Source organism: Parambassis ranga, chromosome 4, assembly GCF_900634625.1.
Source record: "Parambassis ranga chromosome 4, fParRan2.1, whole genome shotgun sequence".
Taxonomy (NCBI): Eukaryota; Metazoa; Chordata; class Actinopteri; family Ambassidae; genus Parambassis; species Parambassis ranga.
This window is the reverse complement of record NC_041025.1, coordinates 1,356,236-1,377,902: the sequence shown is the minus strand read 5'-3', so window position 1 is coordinate 1,377,902 and position 21,667 is coordinate 1,356,236. Positions and strand designations below refer to the sequence as shown.

The 21,667-nt window shown below is 42.9% G+C and overlaps 1 protein-coding gene across 3 annotated transcripts; it reads left to right on the top strand.

Moving 5' to 3' along the window:
• The first annotated feature begins 472 nt into the window (after positions 1-472).
• Positions 473-20,773, top strand: sned1 (sushi, nidogen and EGF-like domains 1). Of its 3 annotated transcripts, XR_003670494.1 has the most exons (33): positions 473-714; positions 5,962-6,249; positions 6,585-6,725; positions 6,825-6,987; positions 7,061-7,186; positions 7,465-7,578; positions 7,996-8,109; positions 8,649-8,762; positions 10,967-11,014; positions 11,102-11,209; positions 12,541-12,633; positions 12,762-12,893; positions 13,227-13,346; positions 13,681-13,797; positions 13,959-14,102; positions 14,501-14,674; positions 14,776-14,889; positions 14,999-15,112; positions 15,190-15,303; positions 16,009-16,125; positions 16,237-16,524; positions 16,613-16,796; positions 16,979-17,091; positions 17,285-17,563; positions 17,655-17,787; positions 17,884-17,966; positions 18,182-18,274; positions 18,508-18,624; positions 19,725-19,812; positions 19,905-19,984; positions 20,068-20,095; positions 20,231-20,486; positions 20,568-20,773. XR_003670494.1 is itself a non-coding variant. In XM_028403685.1 (32 exons), exons 1-31 carry the CDS (start codon positions 496-498, stop codon positions 20,091-20,093), a joined length of 4,158 nt encoding a protein of 1,385 aa, XP_028259486.1. In that variant the 5' UTR covers positions 473-495; the 3' UTR covers positions 20,094-20,095; positions 20,231-20,773. The 3 variants fall into 3 exon arrangements, 2 of the variants coding, with proteins under 2 accessions (XP_028259486.1, XP_028259487.1); XM_028403685.1 differs by having other exon boundaries at positions 20,231-20,773; XM_028403686.1 differs by lacking the exons at positions 14,999-15,112; positions 15,190-15,303 and having other exon boundaries at positions 20,231-20,773.
• The last annotated feature ends 894 nt before the right edge of the window (positions 20,774-21,667 follow it).

Here is a 21,667-nt window from a genome sequence, read left to right as displayed (position 1 = left end):
AGGAGCTAATTATGCAAGGTAGTGAATCCCTGTGGGGGAGGTGTGGCCAAAGCTGAAAGAACTCCTTTGGCAAGCAGAATAGAGCTTTTATTGAGGATATTTCTAAGCTGACCATCAGGGACCAAATCGCTGGATTGTTTAAAAAAAAAATCATCTCAGCTGAATCACGCTGCTCCCCCTCTTTCATTTCTTCCCTCGTTTCATTTCAGTGAGACGGACTGTAGCTCATGCAGTGCCCAGCAGCAAGCAGAATGCAAGGAATCTACAGTATTCCCCTGTCTCACACAAGAAGCCCAGTTCACTACTAAAGGACAAGTGAGGAGAGACACAGACAGAAGCAGAGAGCAGTCAGGGGAGGATTCAGTCTGCTGTGGTAGAGAGGGGGAACGTATGGTCTTGTCCTGTTCTGCTCTGCTCTTGTTGCCTCAGGTGTGCGCGCTCCTCCCTCCCCTCCGCAGTGCCTGCTGTCAATTTCATCCCTGGGTGGCTGAGGCCATGGTGTTGGTGCTACAAGCCCTGCTGCCCTGCTTCTGCACCCTGCTCTCCCTGAACCTGCTACCAGGGGTGGAACCCGCTGTGCCCCTGGAGGACTTCTACCCCTTTGGCAAGGACAAGGGGGACTCCCAGACCAACAATCAGGACGACGGAGGCTCTGGGCTCCTGAGAATTACTGTTGCTTTCCCTTTCTTTGGAGACAGGCACTCAGGACTCTATGTGAGTACACAGCACTTTGTTTCTGCTGTTTTGTGTGTGGGTTTATGTCACCATGTGTGTGCGTGCACTTGGCAGTTGGCAATTGAAACTGACATTGTGTGGATTACATGTGAGCCTCTGGGAGATGGAATCTGGCACGCGGCCAAACACTACATTGCAGTGCCTTGTGAAAGTTTGTGTATGTTTATGTGCTCTCACAAGCTCTGGTGTGTAAGCTCATTTGTAGAATATCATATTTTCTCCTTATGGGTGGAATCACCCTCCTCTTTTATATCTTGCACTCTGAGGGCTCTCAAATGCATCGAGGGAGAGTGAGAGACAAACTATTAGCAGAACAGTGGTAACCCCTGTTCTAGTAAATCTGCAAAGACCTGTTATCGGAAATGACAGTTTGTGTTCTTAGTGTTGCCGCAGCATCTGTGAGTAGTTCTTTTTCAGAAGAAGTAAGAGTGGGGGGAAAATATGCAAGCCAGAGAGAAAGAAACAGTGCTCATGGGAGGAAGTTGAATGGTTTGACAAGGATTTTCGCGCACCACAGTGCAACACCCTTTGATCTGCCTTTGTCATGTATTGGGTTGAGTTCCAGCACATAGAGAAGGCAGAACTCCCTTAAATCAACACCACCTGTTGTGGTTATGCATCCACGTTTGCGCTCCGAATCTCCTCTTCCTCTGTCAGAGCCCTCCCTGCCTCCTCCCCGTTCAAACCATGAGCAGGAGAGGCTGAGGAGCCATGGCAACAATGGGCAAGGTCAAAGGTTGTCTTTCTAATATAAGCATTTGCATCAAGTGGATGAGGTCAGTTTCCTATTGAAGTCAGACAGTGACACTGTGTTTATAATGTCTGCGTCTCACAACTCCTGGCACATTAAGCTTTGCAATAAATTCCAGAGCATCCATTCCCCTGTAATGATACCAATACACTGTGCTCAAATTAGACAAGATAAGACAAGTTACTGGTTGCTTGGCTTATTAATTTAATACAATCTGAGTACTGCACATTCTGAAATGTGTTGTGTAGTGATGTGATATCCTGTAGTTCACTCTGCATCTCAGAGAGCTGTTGGAGGCATAACAGATTATGGCAGGCACTTGAAATTACAGTCACGCTCATTTGAAATGCCTCACCTGAATCCATTAAACATCTGCTGTACAGCGTGCAGGCCACACTGCTGCCAGAGAGCTGCTTTGAACAGGTAATATTTCAGTGAGTACTAAGGGGTAAATTTGTTTGAATAATTTTTCCCAGCAGTTTGTTTCCAGGCCTCTGGGCTACTGCCACATGGAAGCTGGACTGAACCAAAGTGAATTTAGATGGTTTGTGGGTGCTGTCTTACTTCATTGTCATAACCGAAGCTGTTCAGACGCTGTGTTCTTGAAAACTCTTACAGCAACCTTTGTCCTTTTCAGAAGCAAGATGTCATAATTAACAAATACAGTGATGTCTAATGTCACTAAGAAAAATCCCCTCACACAAACACAGATCGCCCCACTCCCTTCATGGTAACCAGGCTGTCCCTCTGTTATGGTTTGTGTCTGGGAGTTTTCTCACGTTGCTGGGATCTCTCCTTTTCTCCCCTCCCCTCCTCCCACGCCTCAGATAACATGGCAAGGGTCTTCCCCCTGGAACTGTCCAGCTGCTTTATCTGAGAAATGACCAATCACTTTAACAGAACACAGATGTATCTGCTAGGCATCTTAGGGCCTTCTAAACAATGCAGATTAGCTTACTCCTGCGGATGGCCAGTGTAAAGAACATGAAGGAGGACATTCAGGGTCAGAGAGGAAAGAACACAAGTTTAAAAGCAGATGTGAGAATAAATGTTTGTGATCAAAGGCATTTACTGTTAATAGACTCTCACGAGAGGAAAAACTCCACAGTGATTCAAATGTGTAAGACATAACGTGGTGTTCTGTCATCGAAATAAACTACATGTAAACAAAGTGTAAATACGTTTTTGAAAAAGGAAGCCGGGAATGTGCTCCAGTGTAACTACACTCTTTGCAGATGACACATCTGCTAGTGCTCATCTGGTCTTCTGAAGTGTACTTGGTGCAATTTCATTCACTGGGTTTCACTCACCACTGTGTATGGCTCAAAGATGTGTGCATACACTTTTATTCTTTGTACTCTGCATGGGTGTCGGGTGAGAGATGTGACGGACTGATAGCAGGAGCAGAAAAACATATTTCTGCACATACTTTAAAAAGTCTTCACGTGTATATATATATATGATGCACTTTGACATGCCTTTTTGATTCTTTATTTTAATGAATGTCTATTAAATATGAAGCCAGAAGATGGTTCGCTTAGTGAAGCATAAATGCTGTATAAAAATAACAAGTAGTGATTATGTGTGCCAGAGTATTTCATGGCCAGACGTGCTGACTTCCTAGAGTCCACGCCAGTTGTTGCTCACATTGTCAAGAAGACACACAGCTAAGAAACAGCCAGGATACACAACTCAGCATTTGTTGTGGAATAACCATGTGACCTTTCCTGTTAGGTTTTCTTTGAATTAAATTAAATGATGAGTATTTTGAACTAATTTTTATTATATCCACTCTAAAATCTTTTCTACAAATCCACCGTATTACTTGTGCAATATGTGCACAGGATTTATTGCCTCAATCAAAACTCTTTATAACTAAACGTGAGCTACAGCTCAGGAGTTCCAAGCCAAGTGCACAGACTGTAGACTGTAGTCACTTACTTCAGTCTCGTCAAATAATTGGACAAGCTTGTAGCTGTGAACCCTCCATTTCTGACAAGGAAAACGAATGTTTTCCTGAGTTGATCCATGGGCACCTTTTTCATTTAGAGGTTTGCTTTGGCCTGACTTAAGCTGAAAGATGAAAGTTTATTTTAGTCCATAAATTTCTTGGCTCTAAAGAAAACCACCCAAGCAAAATCCTGTATGTATCCGGCAAAGAATTCCCCCAAAAAATAACACGAGCGTTATAGGAGTGAAGTGGCACCATTGAGAGTGAGAGAAAGAAATATGGAGGGAGAGATGCTTCTTACAAGGTTGACCGATCGCACCTCTCTCCCCTGTGATTCTGACCTTAGTCATGTTACAGCAGGCGGCTCTGGACCCAGTTAGAGTGATGCAGAAACTCCCTTCACTGGATGTGGATATAGTAGCTGCAGCCTGGTTGATATGATGCAAAGAAAAAGGTTCAGTTTCAGTTCAGTTTAAATTCTTCTAAGGTCATTTCCATGTCAGGCTGCCTGAAAAAATGTTAAAAGTCTTCAAATACACTTGTTTAAGTAGATCCAGATGTTACAAGAGATTGGATTAGGCGATTAAACATACACCAGTATTGGAATATAAACTATTTAGTGTTCATGAGTTCCTACACTAATTCTGGTGTAAGATGGGTGACTTCCAGACCACTGCCACCACAGGTCTCTCATTAGTGGCCATGTGGGTGTGGGAGGTTTGTAATTCATGTACATCCTTCCATTCATTCAGCCCTGTGCCCTCTCTTGTTTTTCTCCTGGTATCAGATGGCGCTCTGGCTGACCTTAGCGCCCTGCCCCTTCGGTCGGTCTTCTTTTTCCCCACATGGGCCACGTTCTCACCACATCACGCTGATGCAGAGGGGAAGACTGTGGTCAGGCAATTAACTGAGCCCCCGTGCTGTGCCAAACAAAACTTCCTCGGCTGTTTTTACAGCAAAGTCCTTCAAATTATGGTTTTTATACATGCGTGGAGCAGAGCTGAACCGTCTGACGTTGCTTTGTCACTGTCACATGCCACTTGCCTGAGTGCAGAAAAAGAGGCAGGGTTCACACCAGGGTTTAGTAGAGTAGGTGCTATAGCAGGAAGAATCTGCCCTCGCTGATAATAAGCAGAAATAATGCATGAATGAAGGCCTTTCATGGGGAGTCAAACCTTCAGCCGCCAGGACTTTCCCCTCCACTTCAGAAGTGTGTTTCTTAGGGTGTGTGTGTGCAGCAACTGGTCAGACTGGACTAGATTCTCTTACTTCATAATCAAGCATTACAGTAACTACTATTTACCACTATAGCCAAATGCTTGGACAACAGAAACATGTCTCTAATTGCTAATTTGCCCTCTGCTCTCTGTTGGATGTATAAAGAGGCAGCTGCTTGTTCACATATGATAGCTTGATAATGCAGTAAGGCTGTATGTCAACATTGTTTCCAGCTAATTCCGCTGCTGCCAGGTCATCCTAAAAAAACAACAAAGGAAGGCAACTTTAGCAATGACGATAATTTAGTTAATAAATGCAATCAAACAGAAATTGGACATCTATTACAGTTGTTTTCCATCCATCACTTTTGACCTGTACAGGGTCATGGGGGGCTAGAGCATATCCCAGCTGTCAATGGGTGAAAGGTGGACAGGTCACCAGTCTATCACAGGCCTATAACAGAGACAGACATGCTCACACTCGCACCTACGGTCAATTGAGAGACCCCTGCCTGTGCAGGCATGAGGAAAATTGTGCAAATGCCGCACAGAAAGACCCCAGATAGACTCGAAACAGTGCTGCACCACTGTGCCACCCTACATTTGGTTGACATTGACGAACACAAGTGTGATTTCTGCATAGAATTTCTGTGTCTTTGCCTGTTTGGCCTCTATGTAGACCTCTGTTCATCCAGTCAGGTTGACAGATAAACAGTTGTATTTTAATCTGCCTGCCATGAACTGGCTGAAAGGTCAGAAAAAAAACACAAACAGTTATTGTTTTTTGCTCAGTTTCTTTCATAAGTATCAATTAGTTGAGTAATTTGTTGTTGTCCTGCTGAAGATCATTTTTTGGAAGCTGATATTTCACCACGCAATAAAACCACATGCTCATTTCTCACAAAGGAGATGTGTAGGCAAGTGGACGATGGGCTCACTTATTTGTTCAGTTTACTGTTGGCAAACATCTGCAGGTTTAATGGCCGGGGAAGATTCTTCTGGGTGTGATGACTTTGCAGGTGCGTGAGCAGCAGAAAGCAGGTTTTCTCAGCTGCTGTCATTATACTGAATAAAGGTAGCATGTGTTCGCTACATGGGAAGTGCAAACATCCGTTATGGGAACTTTCGCTGCCCCATGCCGCTGTTTGCCCTGTGAGGTCAGAATACCTCTGTTTGTCCACATTGGCGTCTCTTCCTCAGCACTTCCACTCTAACCCCACCTAATCCTACAAATGTCACAGTGGTTTAATCTGAAGACAAATAATGTCATGTAATGCAATATAACTCAACCTGAATCTCTTCTTCAGGTGAACAACAATGGTCTGGTATCTTTCTTGAGGGAGGTGTCTCAGTTCACTCCTGTGGCTTTTCCCATCGCTGGGGACAGAAGAGTTGTGGCACCGTTCTGGGCCGATGTGGACAACCGCCGAGCAGGGAGAGTCTTCTACAGAGAGAGCCAGGATCCTTCCACCCTGAGGAGGGCCTCAGGTGATGTCAGAACCTACTTTTCAGAGTTCCCCAACTTCAACGCAACATGGGTCCTCGTCTCTACATGGCATCAAGTTACTTTCTTTGGAGGCAACGCCCGCACACCGGTATAAACCCTGTCTTGCTATCATTTTGTTACTTTAGTTGATCCAGCTTCTGTCACTTTAACAATGAAAGCAGTTATGATACAGTTATATCCAGCATTTACTGTGTTACTTTCAACTACAAAAGTCCCAGAAAGGCACCTACTAAGTTTCTTTCTGATGGTGTATGTAACCTTTTTCCTCTTCTTCTCCAACAACAACATTCAAAAGTCCTCTATGTCTCCAGCGTCACTAAATCTACACCATTAATATGAGGACTCTGTTTGATACATGCATTATTACAACATTTCTCCGAAATCAGGAAATGGTTTCACTGAGCCTGTCCCTCCTCTGTGCAGGTAAATACTTTCCAAGTGGTGCTCATCACAGATGGAGAGCTTTCCTTCACTGTATTCCAGTACAATAACATCACTTGGACCACAGGTATGCACGCCAGCAGTGGAGGAAACCTGGCTGGGCTGGGAGGGATAGCAGCGCAGGTAAGACCACATCAGTCACTGTCCGTATATTATGTGTGTGTCTAAACTGTAATTCAGGAATCTTGTGTCATGTCTGCCTCTTTGGTGCTCTCTTCCCAGGCAGGTTTCAATGCCGGTGATGGCAAGCGCTATTTCAACATCCCTGGCTCTCGTACGGATGACGTGGTGAATGTGGAGGAAACCACCAATGTGGGATACCCAGGCAGATGGGTCTTCCGAATAGACAATGCTAATGTGGAAGTGGGTGGCTGCAATGACTCCGGTGAGAGTTTTTTAAATGCTCCTCGACAATTTAATAATTCTTGGATTCCTGTTACATTGAGCTCTTTCCCCAGCGTCAGTGTGCCCACACCTGCGCCCGTGCCTGAATGGAGGCCAGTGTATTGATGACTGCATCACAGGCAACCCCTCCTTCACTTGCTCCTGCTTGGCTGGCTTCACCGGTCGACGGTGCCAGATCAGTGAGTTATGGTCAACACCACATCCTGCTCCGACACACACTGCGCACTGTGAATGACTGCCTGTCTGCCTTAGATCAGCCAGGATAAACAATGTCAGTTTGTAAAGAAAATACTAGAGTTCAATTGACTTGCCAAAGAAACACCTGGATATTTCCTTAATACCTGTATCAGCTTCATGCCAGCCTGTTTCATTTCCCAGATTATTAACTGACCTCCGTGTCCCAGATGTTTCCTTCTAATTAAAAGTGTCATACTACTGCCTTTGTGTCTCACTGTAGATGTGGATGAGTGTGCCTCGGATCCTTGCCAGAATGGAGGGACTTGTAAAGACCAGATTAACAGTTTCATCTGTCATTGTCCCCCTGGATACACTGGGATTCATTGTGAAACAGGTACTGGAATCAATTGTAGTTACTCTCTGACTTGCAGAGATTAAAAATGTCATTAATTTCTTGAAAGCATTCATAAACCCAAAAACCATTTTTTTCACTGTATATTACAAATTCCACATTATTTCTCCCTCCTTCTGCATAAATAGGCTGAAGATGTGGAAAACCTCTGATTAATTAAAGTATTTTTTGCCTCATTTAGCACTTTCCATGTAAAAAAAAAAGAATTGAGAATATCTTGGTCCAGCCTCTCTGGGGCTCCTGTGACTATTCCCATAGTCCAGCCTGTGGACATGTATCAAACCTCTTCTAATACCTTTCGCAGCCAGCAGCACATACTTGCAGAGTGAGGGGAGCAGTGTGGCGGATATACTAATCAGCTGAGTAAATATTCCATGAGCGTGTGTGTGTGTGTTGCAGACATTGACGAGTGCAAAGCCGGGCCGTGTCTCAACAACGCGTCGTGTGTACAAGGCGCTGGCAGTTTCACCTGCGTGTGTGAGCTGGGTTACACTGGTGTCCTGTGTGAGACAGGTGAGCGGGGTTTTTCTTCACAGGCAAAAGGGAAAGTAGGCATCTCTCTCCAGAGGAAATATCCTCTGCTGCTTTCTACATCACACTCACAGTCTTTTGGCAGATGTTTCTCTCCAAAGCGTTTCCCAGCCTACCTAGACAAATGGGTTATGGCTGAATGGGTCTGCAAACAGCTCTTTTTTTTTCTTGGGTCACACGCTGTAGCAAAGAGTCAGAAAGTTCACTGAAGTCGAGCCGGTATCCAGAAAAGTCCAACTCTAATCCTGATTCTCTTGTGATTGATTGTTGATGAAACTTGAATCCAGAGGAGAATTGAATTATCAGTTCATGAATCCTTGTTTCAGCATGAGACTAGATTACTCCTAATACCAGACACCTGCTCAGTGAAACTCTAAGCTTTCAATTGGAAGGTCAATGCTCTTAATCCAGCTTAGAGTCCTAAACAACAACCTTTTCATGAGAAGAATACTGATGTTAGACTCCCTCTACATCAGATAAAGTTGACACTGTGTGTGAATGGATGTATTTGTATCCTCCAGACATAAACGAATGTGAGTCGCAGCCCTGTTTGAATGGAGGAGAGTGCATTGATCACGTCAACAGCTTCACCTGCACATGTCCTGCTACCTTCACTGGAACTTTCTGTGAGACAGGTAAAACTCGAATTCTGTCTTTTCTATAGGCTACAGGAACCTTATATCTTTTGGACTGTTTGAAGGTAAGACCTTTGCAATGGTTCTTCAGTATTCCATTAGGCATTTTACTGTAATCTACCTCTTCTCCTCCACCCGGGCCGGCCATCAGCAGAAGAGGTTCCCTCTTATGTGTCAGTCCTGCTCAAGGTTTCTTTTTTAAAGTGGATTTTTTTCCTTGTTACTGCCTTCAAGTTCTTGCTTGTTTCTGTAAAGCACCTAAAGACAGTTCCCATTATAATAGACAATATACAAATTGAATTGTACTGAATTAAGGCCATGACAGTAACTACCACTGAGGTCCTTGTGCCTTTGGTATTGTTTTGGAGGTGCATATAAAAGTCACTCAGTCAAGTCATTAATTGTGGTAAACATGTTGCATACACTTTGTCCTCGTAGCTGGCAATACAAAGATTTTACTACAGTGAGCTGTCATCTGAAAACATATGGTCAACCCAGCTAACACAAGGGCTGTCTCTAGCGAGTCGCTAGCAGTTCCAGTTTGTGCTGTTAAAGCCTGATAAACGTTTTAGGGCAAAAAATAATAAACACAACGGCTAATGTTAAACTCGTTGAACAGATCAGTATATCTGTGAGACAGGTAAGGTAACTTCCATTCCCATTCTTTTTGTCGGTCCACGCAATGCATGGAGGTACATATCACTGAAGTAGTGACCATCGGATGGGCGCTACTTTTCACGATGCATTGTGGGATACATTGAGGGCACTATATGGGATCTTAAAATTCTCATTACGCATTCGGACAGCACTACAAAATGGTGAAGGCACTATATAGGGCCACATGGAGTGATAAGGGAGAGATTTTGGACACAGCCAAGGATTTTAGATGCTTATCTATTGAGGTGTTAAGGTATGGGTGTGCAGGGCGACCAAAAAAAAATATATATTTTTCATATAAACTTAAACTACCCACAACATTCTACTGAATAAAACCCATGGTACAGAAGCATAACATTTATCTTATTTATTTAACGAGGCAAAATAAAATAAATACATTTTTTAAACTGTATATAAAGTGTTTCTCTTTGGAATGCACAGAACAAGCGATTTTAAGCACACAACTAGCAGGGTCAAAATTATTACCCCCCTTAATAATTGTCCTCCTTGTTTAGCCATAGTACAAATGATGCAATGATACTATGTAGTATCTATGTTTTAACTGAGTGACCCTGTAAGCATTTGGACAAGTAACAATTAAGGTTTTGTCTAACGCTTGTGAAAGGCGAAAGTGACAGAAAGTTCAGACTCATTAATGCCTACAAAGAAGAAGGATATGCGCGTTTATCAAAGTGCTTCCAGATTTCAAGAACTGGTGTGAGAGCAATTATCTAGATGTTCACAAAGATTCAGAGTGCAGGAAGAGAACCATTTCCTAGAAAACTAGTGAGAGATGTGTCTAAAGAGCCGAGAACAACCGCCAAGACACTAGTGAAGGATTTACCTGGCACTGAAGCGTCAGAGTAGACCGTCACTAGAGTCCTGCACAGGAATGGACTGCAGGTTACAGACCAAGCCAGCCAGACTAAGGTGTGCTGCGGACCACCTGGAGAAGTATTACACAAACTAGAAGTGTGTCTAGAAGGAACCTTTCTTTGTCCAGATGAAGGCAACATCTCCTGCCATATACCAAGAGAACACAGGTTCCACAGTCAAACACAGTGGAGGCAGCATAATGCTGCGGGGATGCTTCACTTTGTCTGGAACTAGGAATCTTATCAGGGTGGAAGGACTCCAAAAGAAAGACTATTTGAATATCTTGATTCATTTTGTCCTTGTTATTTTTAAGTTTTAGAAAATACTGTAGTTGCTGTGTACAAGGTGACATAATGCAAGAGGTTCCTAAATAAAATGATCATGTTTGGACATACTGTGTTAAAATTAGACATAATGTGGGAAATATTTGAATAAGAATGACATTTTCATAGAGAGGCTAATCAAGTTATTATCTCATACATGGCATACATCTTCCTGATGTAGTTCTATATATAATAACACTATTTCATGTGCTAAATTCAAAACAACAGCAAGAGCACTTTCCACATTTTCAAACTTAAACACTTAAATCCAACCAACCAGAGTAATATGTCTTAATGTTATTTGGATGAATCAAGCCATTAAAGCACATTCTTGTCTGTCTACCTCAGAACTGGTGGTGCTTGAGGTCAATTCCACTGCACAAGACAACCAAACAGGTAAAAGCAAGTACATCTACAGCTTTGTCAAAGCGTTTCACATGCTTGGTTTTTAAATCACTGCCTGTTATGTTTTTCCATCTTTAGCTTTATGCAAAGAGGACGACTGCCAGAACCACCAGATTTGTGAATACACCAGTTCAGGATCCTACAATTGTACATGCGCTCCGGGCTTCTACGGTGACAAGTGTGAAGGTATTGTGCACTTGGCTCAGCTGATGCTCACTGCAGGCGGCTGGGCAGGTAGGGAACAGACTGGAGTATTTGAAGAGGAGCTGTGCTATCCCACAGGAATTTGGAACTCTGCCCTGGAAGAGGCTGCTGTGATGATGGATTATTGTAATTATCAAAACTGACAGCCTCGCCCTGTTTACTACAGGAACCAGTTGCTTGATCTTGTAAATAATTGTTTTATAGCACATTTTATTAGTTTACCAACAAGAGGAAGTGCTTTGTCTAGACTTAAGAAGGCCTCTTTATGAGTCAAAGCTGGTCTTTGGTATTCAGGTCATTTCTTCAGACAGAGCTGTTTGAAATATGCATGCTTCCACACCGCTACTTGCCTCTCTGGAAGTCGGCCATTGCACCATACTATGGTTTCAAGCACAGCTGCTGCTTGCAAAACCATTTTAAACACAAAATATGTTTCCTCACCTAATGCCTCATACCTTCCTTTACAACTGCATATTAAGTCATTTTTAATTATGCTTAAAGTCTGTATGTTACTATGCTTGTTGAGGCAGATTTGAGCGGTTACTGTCTCCCACTGATAGCAGTTGCTGCAAGGTTTTTTTCCCCCCATACCAAAAGCTCTTTAATAGTATTTGAGCTATTGCAAATGCATGCTAGTTCTCACCCTTGAGCTGAAATAACTATCAGTGCTTATATAGGCTCTCTTAAATCTCCCAAATACTTTCCTGCCTGGCTCACTTGGAAGGCACAGCGGAAAAAGGAGCACGATCCTTCAAGGAAGAGAAAGTAGTAGGACTCAGAAGTGCCTAATCAGGCTCTCAGATCAAAGGGCCCGGGCCGCACAGGTGGCCAATGAAAGTGGCTCTTGCAAATTAACAATCCATTAATTGCCCTCAGGGACATACATTTTGGTCACAAAATATGCTCCATATCATCAGAAAAATAATACCCTCCACCGAGCTCCCGGGACTTCAAAGGGGAGCCATTTAGCTGCGATACGGCTATGTCCTTTGATCCACTGGTGCAATTAGGAAGGAGAGGAAAATAAAAACATTCTTACAATTTGTACAGAGCGGATGTGCAGTGCGCTGACTGGTAATCTTCTGGTCCTGTGAACTTGTTGGAAAAGATCAGGGAGAGCAAATCAATACATAGTTTACAGTACAGCAGATGAAAGACACACATATGGAGCAGATGTTGATCCTTTATACCTTTTGTCTATGTTTACACTGAAAACTTTAACTTACTGTACTTTCAAGTAACTTAAGAAAGCTTTCCAGCTTGCACACACACACACACACATGCTCTCTCTCTGTCTCTCCCCCTGTCTGCAGAGGAATGTCTGTGCCAAAACGGGGGTGTGTGTGTGGACATCAATGGAACCTGTGAATGCCCTTCAGGCTACACAGGGCTCTACTGTCAGTTTGGTGGGTATGATATGTATAATCCTATCAGATGTCTCACAGGAGCTTTGATAGACAGAGCTTTATGTCATTAAAGCAGAGGACATTTTCCACATTTTGTGAATCTGTCACTCTCTATTCCTTTCACTCAGAAGTAACTCAGACACCATGCAGCAACAGCAGACCGTGTCCTGATGGAGGCCCCTGTTTGGAGTATGGAGGGTCCTACTTATGTACATGTCAGACTGGAGCAGAGCTAGATCATAAGGACTTTTACCCCTATGGTAAGAGCCTCAGGCACCAACCCAGCATCTGGCCACTTTGCAGCTATGTGTCATTGCAAGAGCAGTTGGTTTCTATAGCAACAAACACATTTTTAAGCACACTGATCTTGACAAGTGTCATTTTCTGCCTAAAAACCAATAGTCACATTTACAGCTTTATGATGTGGGGAGAAATTCACAGATGATTGATGTTTTTATTGAAGGTGCTTGGGTTGTTGGTCCAATCACAAAGTGACAAATAATCTGTGTTTTAAGGGTTGGACCTATTCAATTTAGGATTTACCATTACCCAGTTCAGTGGAACACAGTCAAGTCTCGGTGTGTGTTTTTTAGTACAGCCCCGATCGGTCTGCGACTCCTCTCCCTGTCTGAATGGAGGCTACTGCTACGAGCGGGACGGAGGCTACACTTGCGAGTGCAAATATGGATACTGGGGGAAGCACTGTGAGAAAGGTAGCATAATTATTATTAAAAAAAAAGCTACATGAATACATGCATATGAACTTGTGATGCACAGTTATCAAAAATATCCTTCAAAATGTGTGTGTTATTATTTGGGCTCAGGCCCAGCTACAGCTTTAATGCACCAGGAAACATGCCATTACTTGTAATGCAGCATGAAATATTGCAATGCTGAAAGGCTTAGGATAATTTGTACTTATGACTGAGTTATGGGCTATTTTCCTGAATTATGACTTGAATGGCAATGGCCTAAAACAGATTTATTTTGTGCTAAGACTAAGATGCTGTGCTTCACGGATTCTCTTTTTCCTCTGTCTCTTTCCAGTTAGACTCAATACCTGTGCTTCTGGTCCCTGCCGCAATGGAGGCTCCTGCAAGGAAGAGGCAGGGAGCTACAAATGTGTGTGTCCTTACAGATTCACTGGGAAACACTGTGAAGTGGGTGAGCATTACCATTTTCTTGCAAACTTGCAACAAAGTGGAGAAACATGTGGAGCCCGTGGAACACACTCCACCTGGATGTCAGATCAGTTGGTCTCTTGGCAGTTTAAAAAATAGTTCAAGCCCTATCTGTGTCATTTTCATGCTGGTGATTTCTTTCAGGAAAGCCGGACCCCTGCGCCTCCAGTCCCTGTCTGAATGGTGGGACGTGTTTTCACTACATAGGAAAGTATAAATGTGAATGCACAGAAGCCTACAGTGGCAGGCACTGTGAAATAAGCAGGAGCTCAGTACAAACCTCTGCAGGTAAGCAGACAATGTGTCACCACACAACAATGTCTTACTCTGACGCCAACATTTGTACAGTGTTGACTTTAATAGACTGGCAGAAGCACGGGAGTATCCTGAGCTTTTAAGTGTACAGATACTGCAAAGATAATCTTAGCGGTGTTGCTGCACCACATTAACAGATATAGAATGGCTGTGTATGCTATATAAAGTCAGGCCTGATTAGACCCGATGATTCATGTCTACACACTCTTACCAGCATGCTGGAGGTAATTTTAGGGAGACAGAAACAGAGTCCATGTGGAAAGCACCTCTGTTGCCATTAGTATGTTCTGAATGAGCTCTTCTAAGCCCCAGTGTTTGTGAGCTTATGTTACTATGCAGCCATGCCGACATTATCAACATATTCATTTCAGAGCTGGGCTGTGGGCCGCCTCCACAAGTCAAGCACGCTGAGGTCCAGTTTTCCTCAACAACACCGGGCTCCATGGCTGTGTATATTTGCCACTCAGGCTTCATGTTAGTGCCCAGAGCCACCCAGAGCATCTGTGGTATTCAGGGAGACTGGAGCCAGCCACCCGTTTGTGAGGGTCTGTAACACACACATAACAAAAGATCCCACTTACTTTATCAGTTATAAAGTCTTTCAGGTTGTTATTATTATATTTTATTTTAATTTCCATTTTTACAGAGATCAACGAGTGCTTATCGCAGCCTTGTCTTAATGGTGGCACATGTCGTAACAAGATTGGATCTTACCAGTGTGTGTGTACAGATGGTTTCAGTGGAAACCGCTGTCAGAAAGGTAATGCTTGAACACACTCTTTTAGGATCTAATACAGAAATACACATGTGTTACTAAGGTTTTACATATGCACACATATGTAAAACCTGTGTGTTTCATCTCCTTTAAGATATAAACGAATGCCTGTCAGAACCCTGCATGAACAGAGGGACGTGTGAGGACCAGCCGGGCTCCTACACGTGTCACTGTCACCACGGTTTTAAAGGCCAGAACTGTGAAATAGGTCGGTTTAATTCTTATCATTAGCTTTTGAACGTACACTTTTGTACACAATACATTCTCCGAAATATCTGTGTGCAGAGCAGGACGGGTGTGAGTCCAACCCCTGTTTGAATGGAGGCGTGTGTCGTGGTTACAGGCGGAATTATGTGTGCGTGTGTAAAGACGGTTTCTTTGGAGACCAGTGCCAGATGTGTAAGTGAATTTGCACTGCATCACTAATGGCTTTTGAATTAATAGGTAAAAACTGTAAAATTTAAAACAAATTTAAATATACCTTTCTCAGCCTACACATTTGTATTTTTGTAATTTCCTCCCACAACAAAATAAATATATACATATCATTTCACTATAAGATGATAATAAAGATTGTATTTCATTGTATTTTTCATTATTAAATTAAACATGACACCGCTCAGTCTGCAGGCATAGAAAGGATTCCAGTTACATTGGGGCAGCAGTAAAATAAACCAACATTTCAAATATTCACAGACCAAGCTGCACTTAATTATTCACTAAATTTCTGGAAACACTTTTCTTCACTACATCAGTTACAAGCAGGCTTTAAACTGGATTGGTCCATAAATCAGAGGTACCAAAATACTTTCACATGGCTGAAAAATAAGGCTGAAAATAAATACAGAAATCAAGAATATTTGGTCTGATGGTAATGATAGTGATTATATTGCCTAATTTATTTCTGTAGAAAAATAGCCCTCATTTTTTGTTTGTGTGCAGCTTTCAAAATAAGATGGTTTAGTATATACACATTTGGACTGGACTCGGTCTTTAATGATAATAATGTGTCGATAGGATTGATTTAGGGTCATACTTTCAAAACATCTTACTGTTGTGACAGGAACCACATTGTAGCAACTGTTTATCTTTGTCACCCCCAAGTGGAGGATCCATGTGTACTGAAACCTTGTGGGAACCGCGGCCGCTGTTGGAGTGACAGGAGAGGAAACTACAACTGTGTTTGTAAAATCGGGCTGACAGGCAAAGACTGTGAGAAAGGTCAGTGAACAATCACACCACAGTGCATGCTGCAAACTCATCGTATTTCAAAGACAACTTTGTAATTATTTAATGTATGGATTAGACATGTAAGGTTGCCACTGTTCCCAGACCTGTTGCCTCCGCCTGGTCTCCATGTGCTGCGTGTGGAGGAGAGCGAGGTGGAGCTGCGCTGGGATGAGCCAGAGGCCTCAAACAGCCTGATCAGCATGTTTGCTGTCACTTATGCTCCCCTGGGTCAGAGCAATGCCAAAACAGACTACCTGGACAGGCAGAAATCCACCCATGTGATGCTAGGCCTGGTGCCCGGCCTGCTCTACAACATCTCCACCGTCTCCATCAAACTCAAAACCAATGGGAACGACACCAGCCAGCCAGCCACTGCACTAATACGCACAAGTGAGCCCGATCTATGTGCAATGCAACAGTAGCAGTAAAGTCTCATGTGTCTCGAAGTGTCATCAATACATGTGTGTGTCTGTGCCAGGACCTCGGCGGGTGGAGCAGCTGCAGGTGGTCAACGTGTCATCATCTCAGGTTTGGCTGAGTTGGCTGGTTCAGGCTGCTCTTCATGCAACAGTCAGCAGGGTGCATGTGTCCTTACTGCCTTTAGATGGAAGTGAGGCTCGCACTGCAGTGCTCAACACCAGCACCACTGAGTACACCTTCAGGTTAGAGCAACAGTTTCTATTGCCACATAAGCAGCATCTGTTGTGCCCACTGAGGGGCGCTGTTGAAGTGTTGCACTATAAATGGCTTTGAGCAATATACTTTTCATCCAGCAGAGGGCACTAGTTAATCATACATGTGTTGACTCACATGCAGTTTCTTTGTCCCTCCTTCTGTTCCTCAGTTCATTGTCGCCTGCTCATATGTACACAGTGGATGTGTTGACTCAGAGTGGAATCAGACCAGATGAGTTCCCCTCCACAAGCCACTCAGCTGGACCCCTGCAGTTCTGGACGAGTAAGTTACATCATTCGGTAGACAATGCAGTCAGTTGTATATAGACACCAAACAACAAATATAAAGTAATAATCATCCTGAACAATATGTTATTATAAAGATGAATATAAATTACTGGCAACTAAACAAAACCAAGCAATATGTTTAAAACCATCCATGCAACTATCTGATTATCTGAGTGTGTCACCCTCAGGGCCTCTCCCTCCACAGAACCTCTCCCTGTCACATGTGACCCCCAACTCAGCAACGATCACCTGGAGCCGCCACCCAAGAAGTATCCCAGACGGCTTTGTAATCAATGTGACCCGAGGGCTGAATACCAGGAGTCGCTTCCTGCCCAATGGAAAATTAGGCTTGTATACCCTGCGTGAACTGACGCCGGGGCAGCACTACTATGTGGCTCTCATGTCAGTGAAAAACAAGGGGCAGGAACAGATCCACAGCATACCTCAGCATTTAGCCTTCACTACCTGTGAGTGTCAGCTTTTTTGGCAATTAAATCTATCATCCTATGATAATGAAAATAATTATAAGTATATGCTCTGGATTATTTCTTTACCCAGTGCCAATGCAGTCCAGGCCAGGTAGGAGAGACAGGCCATTAGCAACGGGACAGGGTAGTCGCACAAGTCCGCCATCACAGCCTCAAGACCTGGGAGGCATAGCAGAGACAGAGAACTCAGAGGAGCTGCCCAGGTGCTACAAGGATCTTGATGATTATGAACACTGCATATAACAATAACATTTAATCTGTGGAAGCTAAGCAGTTAGTTGTCTTTGTTTGTACTGCAGATACACAGAACTTGTCGACAGGCGGGGGAAGATAACAGCTAAATTCACACACTTGCCTCGCAAAGCCATTCGACATCGTACCAGTAAGTATAACCAAGGACAGGACAAAGATTTGGTGGAGTCAGTGTAACAGATCCTCTCACATAAGGTTATGTCATGATGTCATCATACAATTTGGGTAAAACATTCCAGACAGACAAACGTACTTTAAATCTTTCCTCAGTGTGACATCTGTATCTGCTGTCATTCACGTTGCCTTTACATAGGGAATCATAACAGAAAATGTTATTACTTGCAGAACCTGAACCACCGATTAAATTAGAGAAGATGGAGGAAACAACAAACAAAATCAGCCTTGCACTAGAGATTCAAGAAGAAAGAACAAAACCTGGTAGGTGTTGCTGCTTTCCATCCAATAGATGGCACATCTGCCCATGTAACAGAAACCAGCTGACATGCCACTTACATACAGTAAATTAGATTCATGTTGTGTTGTGTGGGAGTAGGGCTAGAGGCTATCAACGCATGGTATCAGCTGTGGATAATGTGGAAGAGTGAGCCCTGAAACCTGAGAGTCTCACTCATTCTGTACTGAGGATGTTAACGGCAGCTGTTGTCTTTTAGAGTCACCCCAGGACTGCCGCAGTCTCCCCTGCCAGAACGGAGGTACGTGTGTGAGTGGAGGCGACTCCTTCATCTGCGACTGCGCAGCAGGGTTCAAGGGCAAGCAGTGTGAACTGTGTAAGTATATGTGCTTGTTCTGCATGGACAAATACACACAGGGAGGGATCAGGGAAAGTAGGCTGCAATTAGTTAAAAGTATCAGACAGACCCTCGTCCTGTTGATGCCTTTAGATTATGATTATTGTCTTAAACACATGTAGCACTGACACCCTGATCACAAACAGAGGGGTTATTTAATCTCATGTGTCAGTGCAGAGAACACAGTCACTCAATGTGATGTGATTTAGAGTGTATCCTGCACTCTGTGTGAAACAGCAGGTTATTATCAATACACAATAAGCCTCTGTGTTTTATCTTTACCGTGTCACAAAAAACACATTTTTAGCACCCTATTTTTTTTTTTTGAGAGTTGAGCTACATACAGTATGAACAAAGGCTGTGAGACGCATCTCCTCCTGGGACACAAAATTACCACAACTGTAATGTAGAAGCATGTATATTTTTATAGTATATTTTGTTATTTATATTTTTTATATCTTGTGCTCTTCTGTGAAAAGCATTTGTATGATTTTTCTCAATTCAGATTTCAGTAGGACTTCCACAGGCTGTCAACCTGTCCAGAAGCTTTTACATTCAAACTCTCTGTGTGATCTGTTGTTTGCATCAGGTTATCCAGATGTTAGGGTAACATTACAGTACAGACATGTGATGAAAACAATGAAAACAGCACTGAACAGGCTGATCAGAGAAGGAGTATATGCAATAATATCTCTGTGGCATTAATACTAATGCTAGCAAAACAGCATTAAACAGTTGAAGACGTTTGTGGAGAAAGAATTCTCCACAAACATATGATCACTCTTAGGGATACATTTCATTGCATTTAGTCTGAACTCTGAGTCCTCCCTCCAAACACAGTGGAAATATGAGTTTGCTAATACATACATGCTGATGAAGCTGTGCACAGGGAGACACTGGACCCTCACCCCTCTTCTTGTTCTTCACCCAAACATCCAGCGTCAGATTGTTTAAACATTCCTTTCCTAAAACCATCCATCAGCCCCCTCCCACATGACTCCTAAACCATCTTGCAGACTTCTCCGTGCTGACAATACTTAAAACATTCAATTCCAATGTTGTGTGACCCCTCTTTGCAGCGTGCCAGCGAGTGCCACACCCCTGTACCCGTCTCTACTCTGAAACCAAGAGTGTGCCTGTGTGGGAGGGTGGAGTGTGCCACTACCTGTGAGTCACTTCCCACAGCATGCTTACAGTGACTTGTTTAAAAGGTTGTGATCTAGTGGAGGACATAAACAAGCATGTTTCCTTCTTCACAGGTATAAAAGGACATATAAAGTGCAGCAGGATGTGTGTTTTCGAGAGATTTGTGAAACAACACTTCTCAGGAAAACTCAGAGTAAGTTCAACACAGTGATAAAGATATGTCCAGCAACTAAACCAAGCAAATCTCACACACACTCATATTACCTCTCTCAACAGCCAGAAGAGCAAACAGACATCAATAAAGGTTGGTTTTCAAAGATCAAAGATCAACATTATGATGTTTTTGTGTGGAAAATTAGGCCTTCAACCTACTAATACTGCAGGGAATCACATGATGTCTATATAATGGCTTTTTCTTTCTTTTTTCTTGAACACTCAGATACTGATGAAAGGATTGTCATCACTGTCATGTGAAAAACCTCCTCACTTCAATTTTGGTGTTTATAATCTACTTGAAGTAACTGATTATGGTCCTTTTTGTACTGAGAAACCCTGTCACTGTAACATATCAGCAGCAAATCATCATCCATCTGAGAAAAGGAGCTTTGTTTTTTCTATGTGTTTCACCACACAGGCAATCAATCAGAAGAAATCATTTGTAATGTTTGCTGACAATCACACACAGTATACAAATGGTAAGCAGAGACCTTATATACCTCATTTCCACGTCCATGCTGACACATTAGAAGAGGTGTTTATTTCTGATTCTGCTGCAGGTTTGTCCCTCAGGGAAATAACTGTAGAATCCCAATGCTTTCCCTCCACCAGCCCAACAATCTCCTGATAGACAACAGGAACTGTACATTTTCACCACAGCTCATGAATTGATCTCTTCCTCTGACAATGGTGCAGTGTTTTCTGTGTCATATCTTTCTCTGTGTCTTAGCAGGCATAGCTGCTTGCTAGTCTGTAAATAGTGTTTATAGGCCATTTTGTAGGTGAATATTTTAATAATAAAAATGTTAAAATGTTTTTGGTTGTATGGTGTCTTTTTAATTTTGCCATCATTTGTCATATCCCATGAAATGTATTTTTAATTCACTGGACATGTACAAAAGGCACTCCTGTTAGAAAGAATACTATGTTCTCAGATCTGACGCTACATAATATTGTTTAACCATAGACTAATGGTTTAACACCTCACTGAAGATGACCGTGACAAATCATAAGTATCATCTGATTTACTAAAGTGACACTCAAGAATAATGCTTTTCCCTCCTCCCAGTCATCACATAAAACCTATTAGACCCAAACACTAGTGCATTATTTTGTGGCAAATCCCTACAGGAGTGTTAGGTGACCTGAACAACTCAACTTCAGAATGTCAACAGAAGGTCCCTTTAACTTCTTAAAGTCTACATATCTGTCCAATGTTTAAATTATTCGGCAAATTATGGGGAAAAATCTCACATACACACAGAAATGCATCCAGAATGCTGCCGTTGTTTATGGAACATGGTTGTAAACCACACCTGAACCTTGAATCCAGTACTGGTGTTATGCTTAATGAAAGATTGCATGTTCCCTTGTGTTCAGCAGTATTTTGGCAGATCCATAGGCTCCGGCTTGACTTGTGGTTGTGGCGCTGCGTTCACGGGATCTCGGATTATCAATTGAATTTACGCTCTTTAGCGAATATACAGTGAGTGGTCGGACATGAAATGGAACGGTATAACAGAGATGCTTATAATGACAAATTAGTGGAAAACGAACTTTATAAGGTTTATGGAGTAACAACTGATTTCAAGTGTGTCGGCCTTCAGAGCCACCTCGACGTGACATTCCGGTTGAGGGATATTTCCGATAGAACGTAAAG

Bases quoted from the DNA above. Each gene is read 5' to 3' on its own strand.
- sned1 (XM_028403685.1), top strand. From the start codon at position 496: ATGGTGTTGGTGCTACAAGCCCTGCTGCCCTGCTTCTGCACCCTGCTC. The intron at 8,763-10,966 runs GTAAAACTCGAA...TGTCTACCTCAG, and splicing joins TGGAACTTTCTGTGAGACAG to AACTGGTGGTGCTTGAGGTC. The intron at 12,894-13,226 runs GTAAGAGCCTCA...TGTGTTTTTTAG, and splicing joins TAAGGACTTTTACCCCTATG to TACAGCCCCGATCGGTCTGC.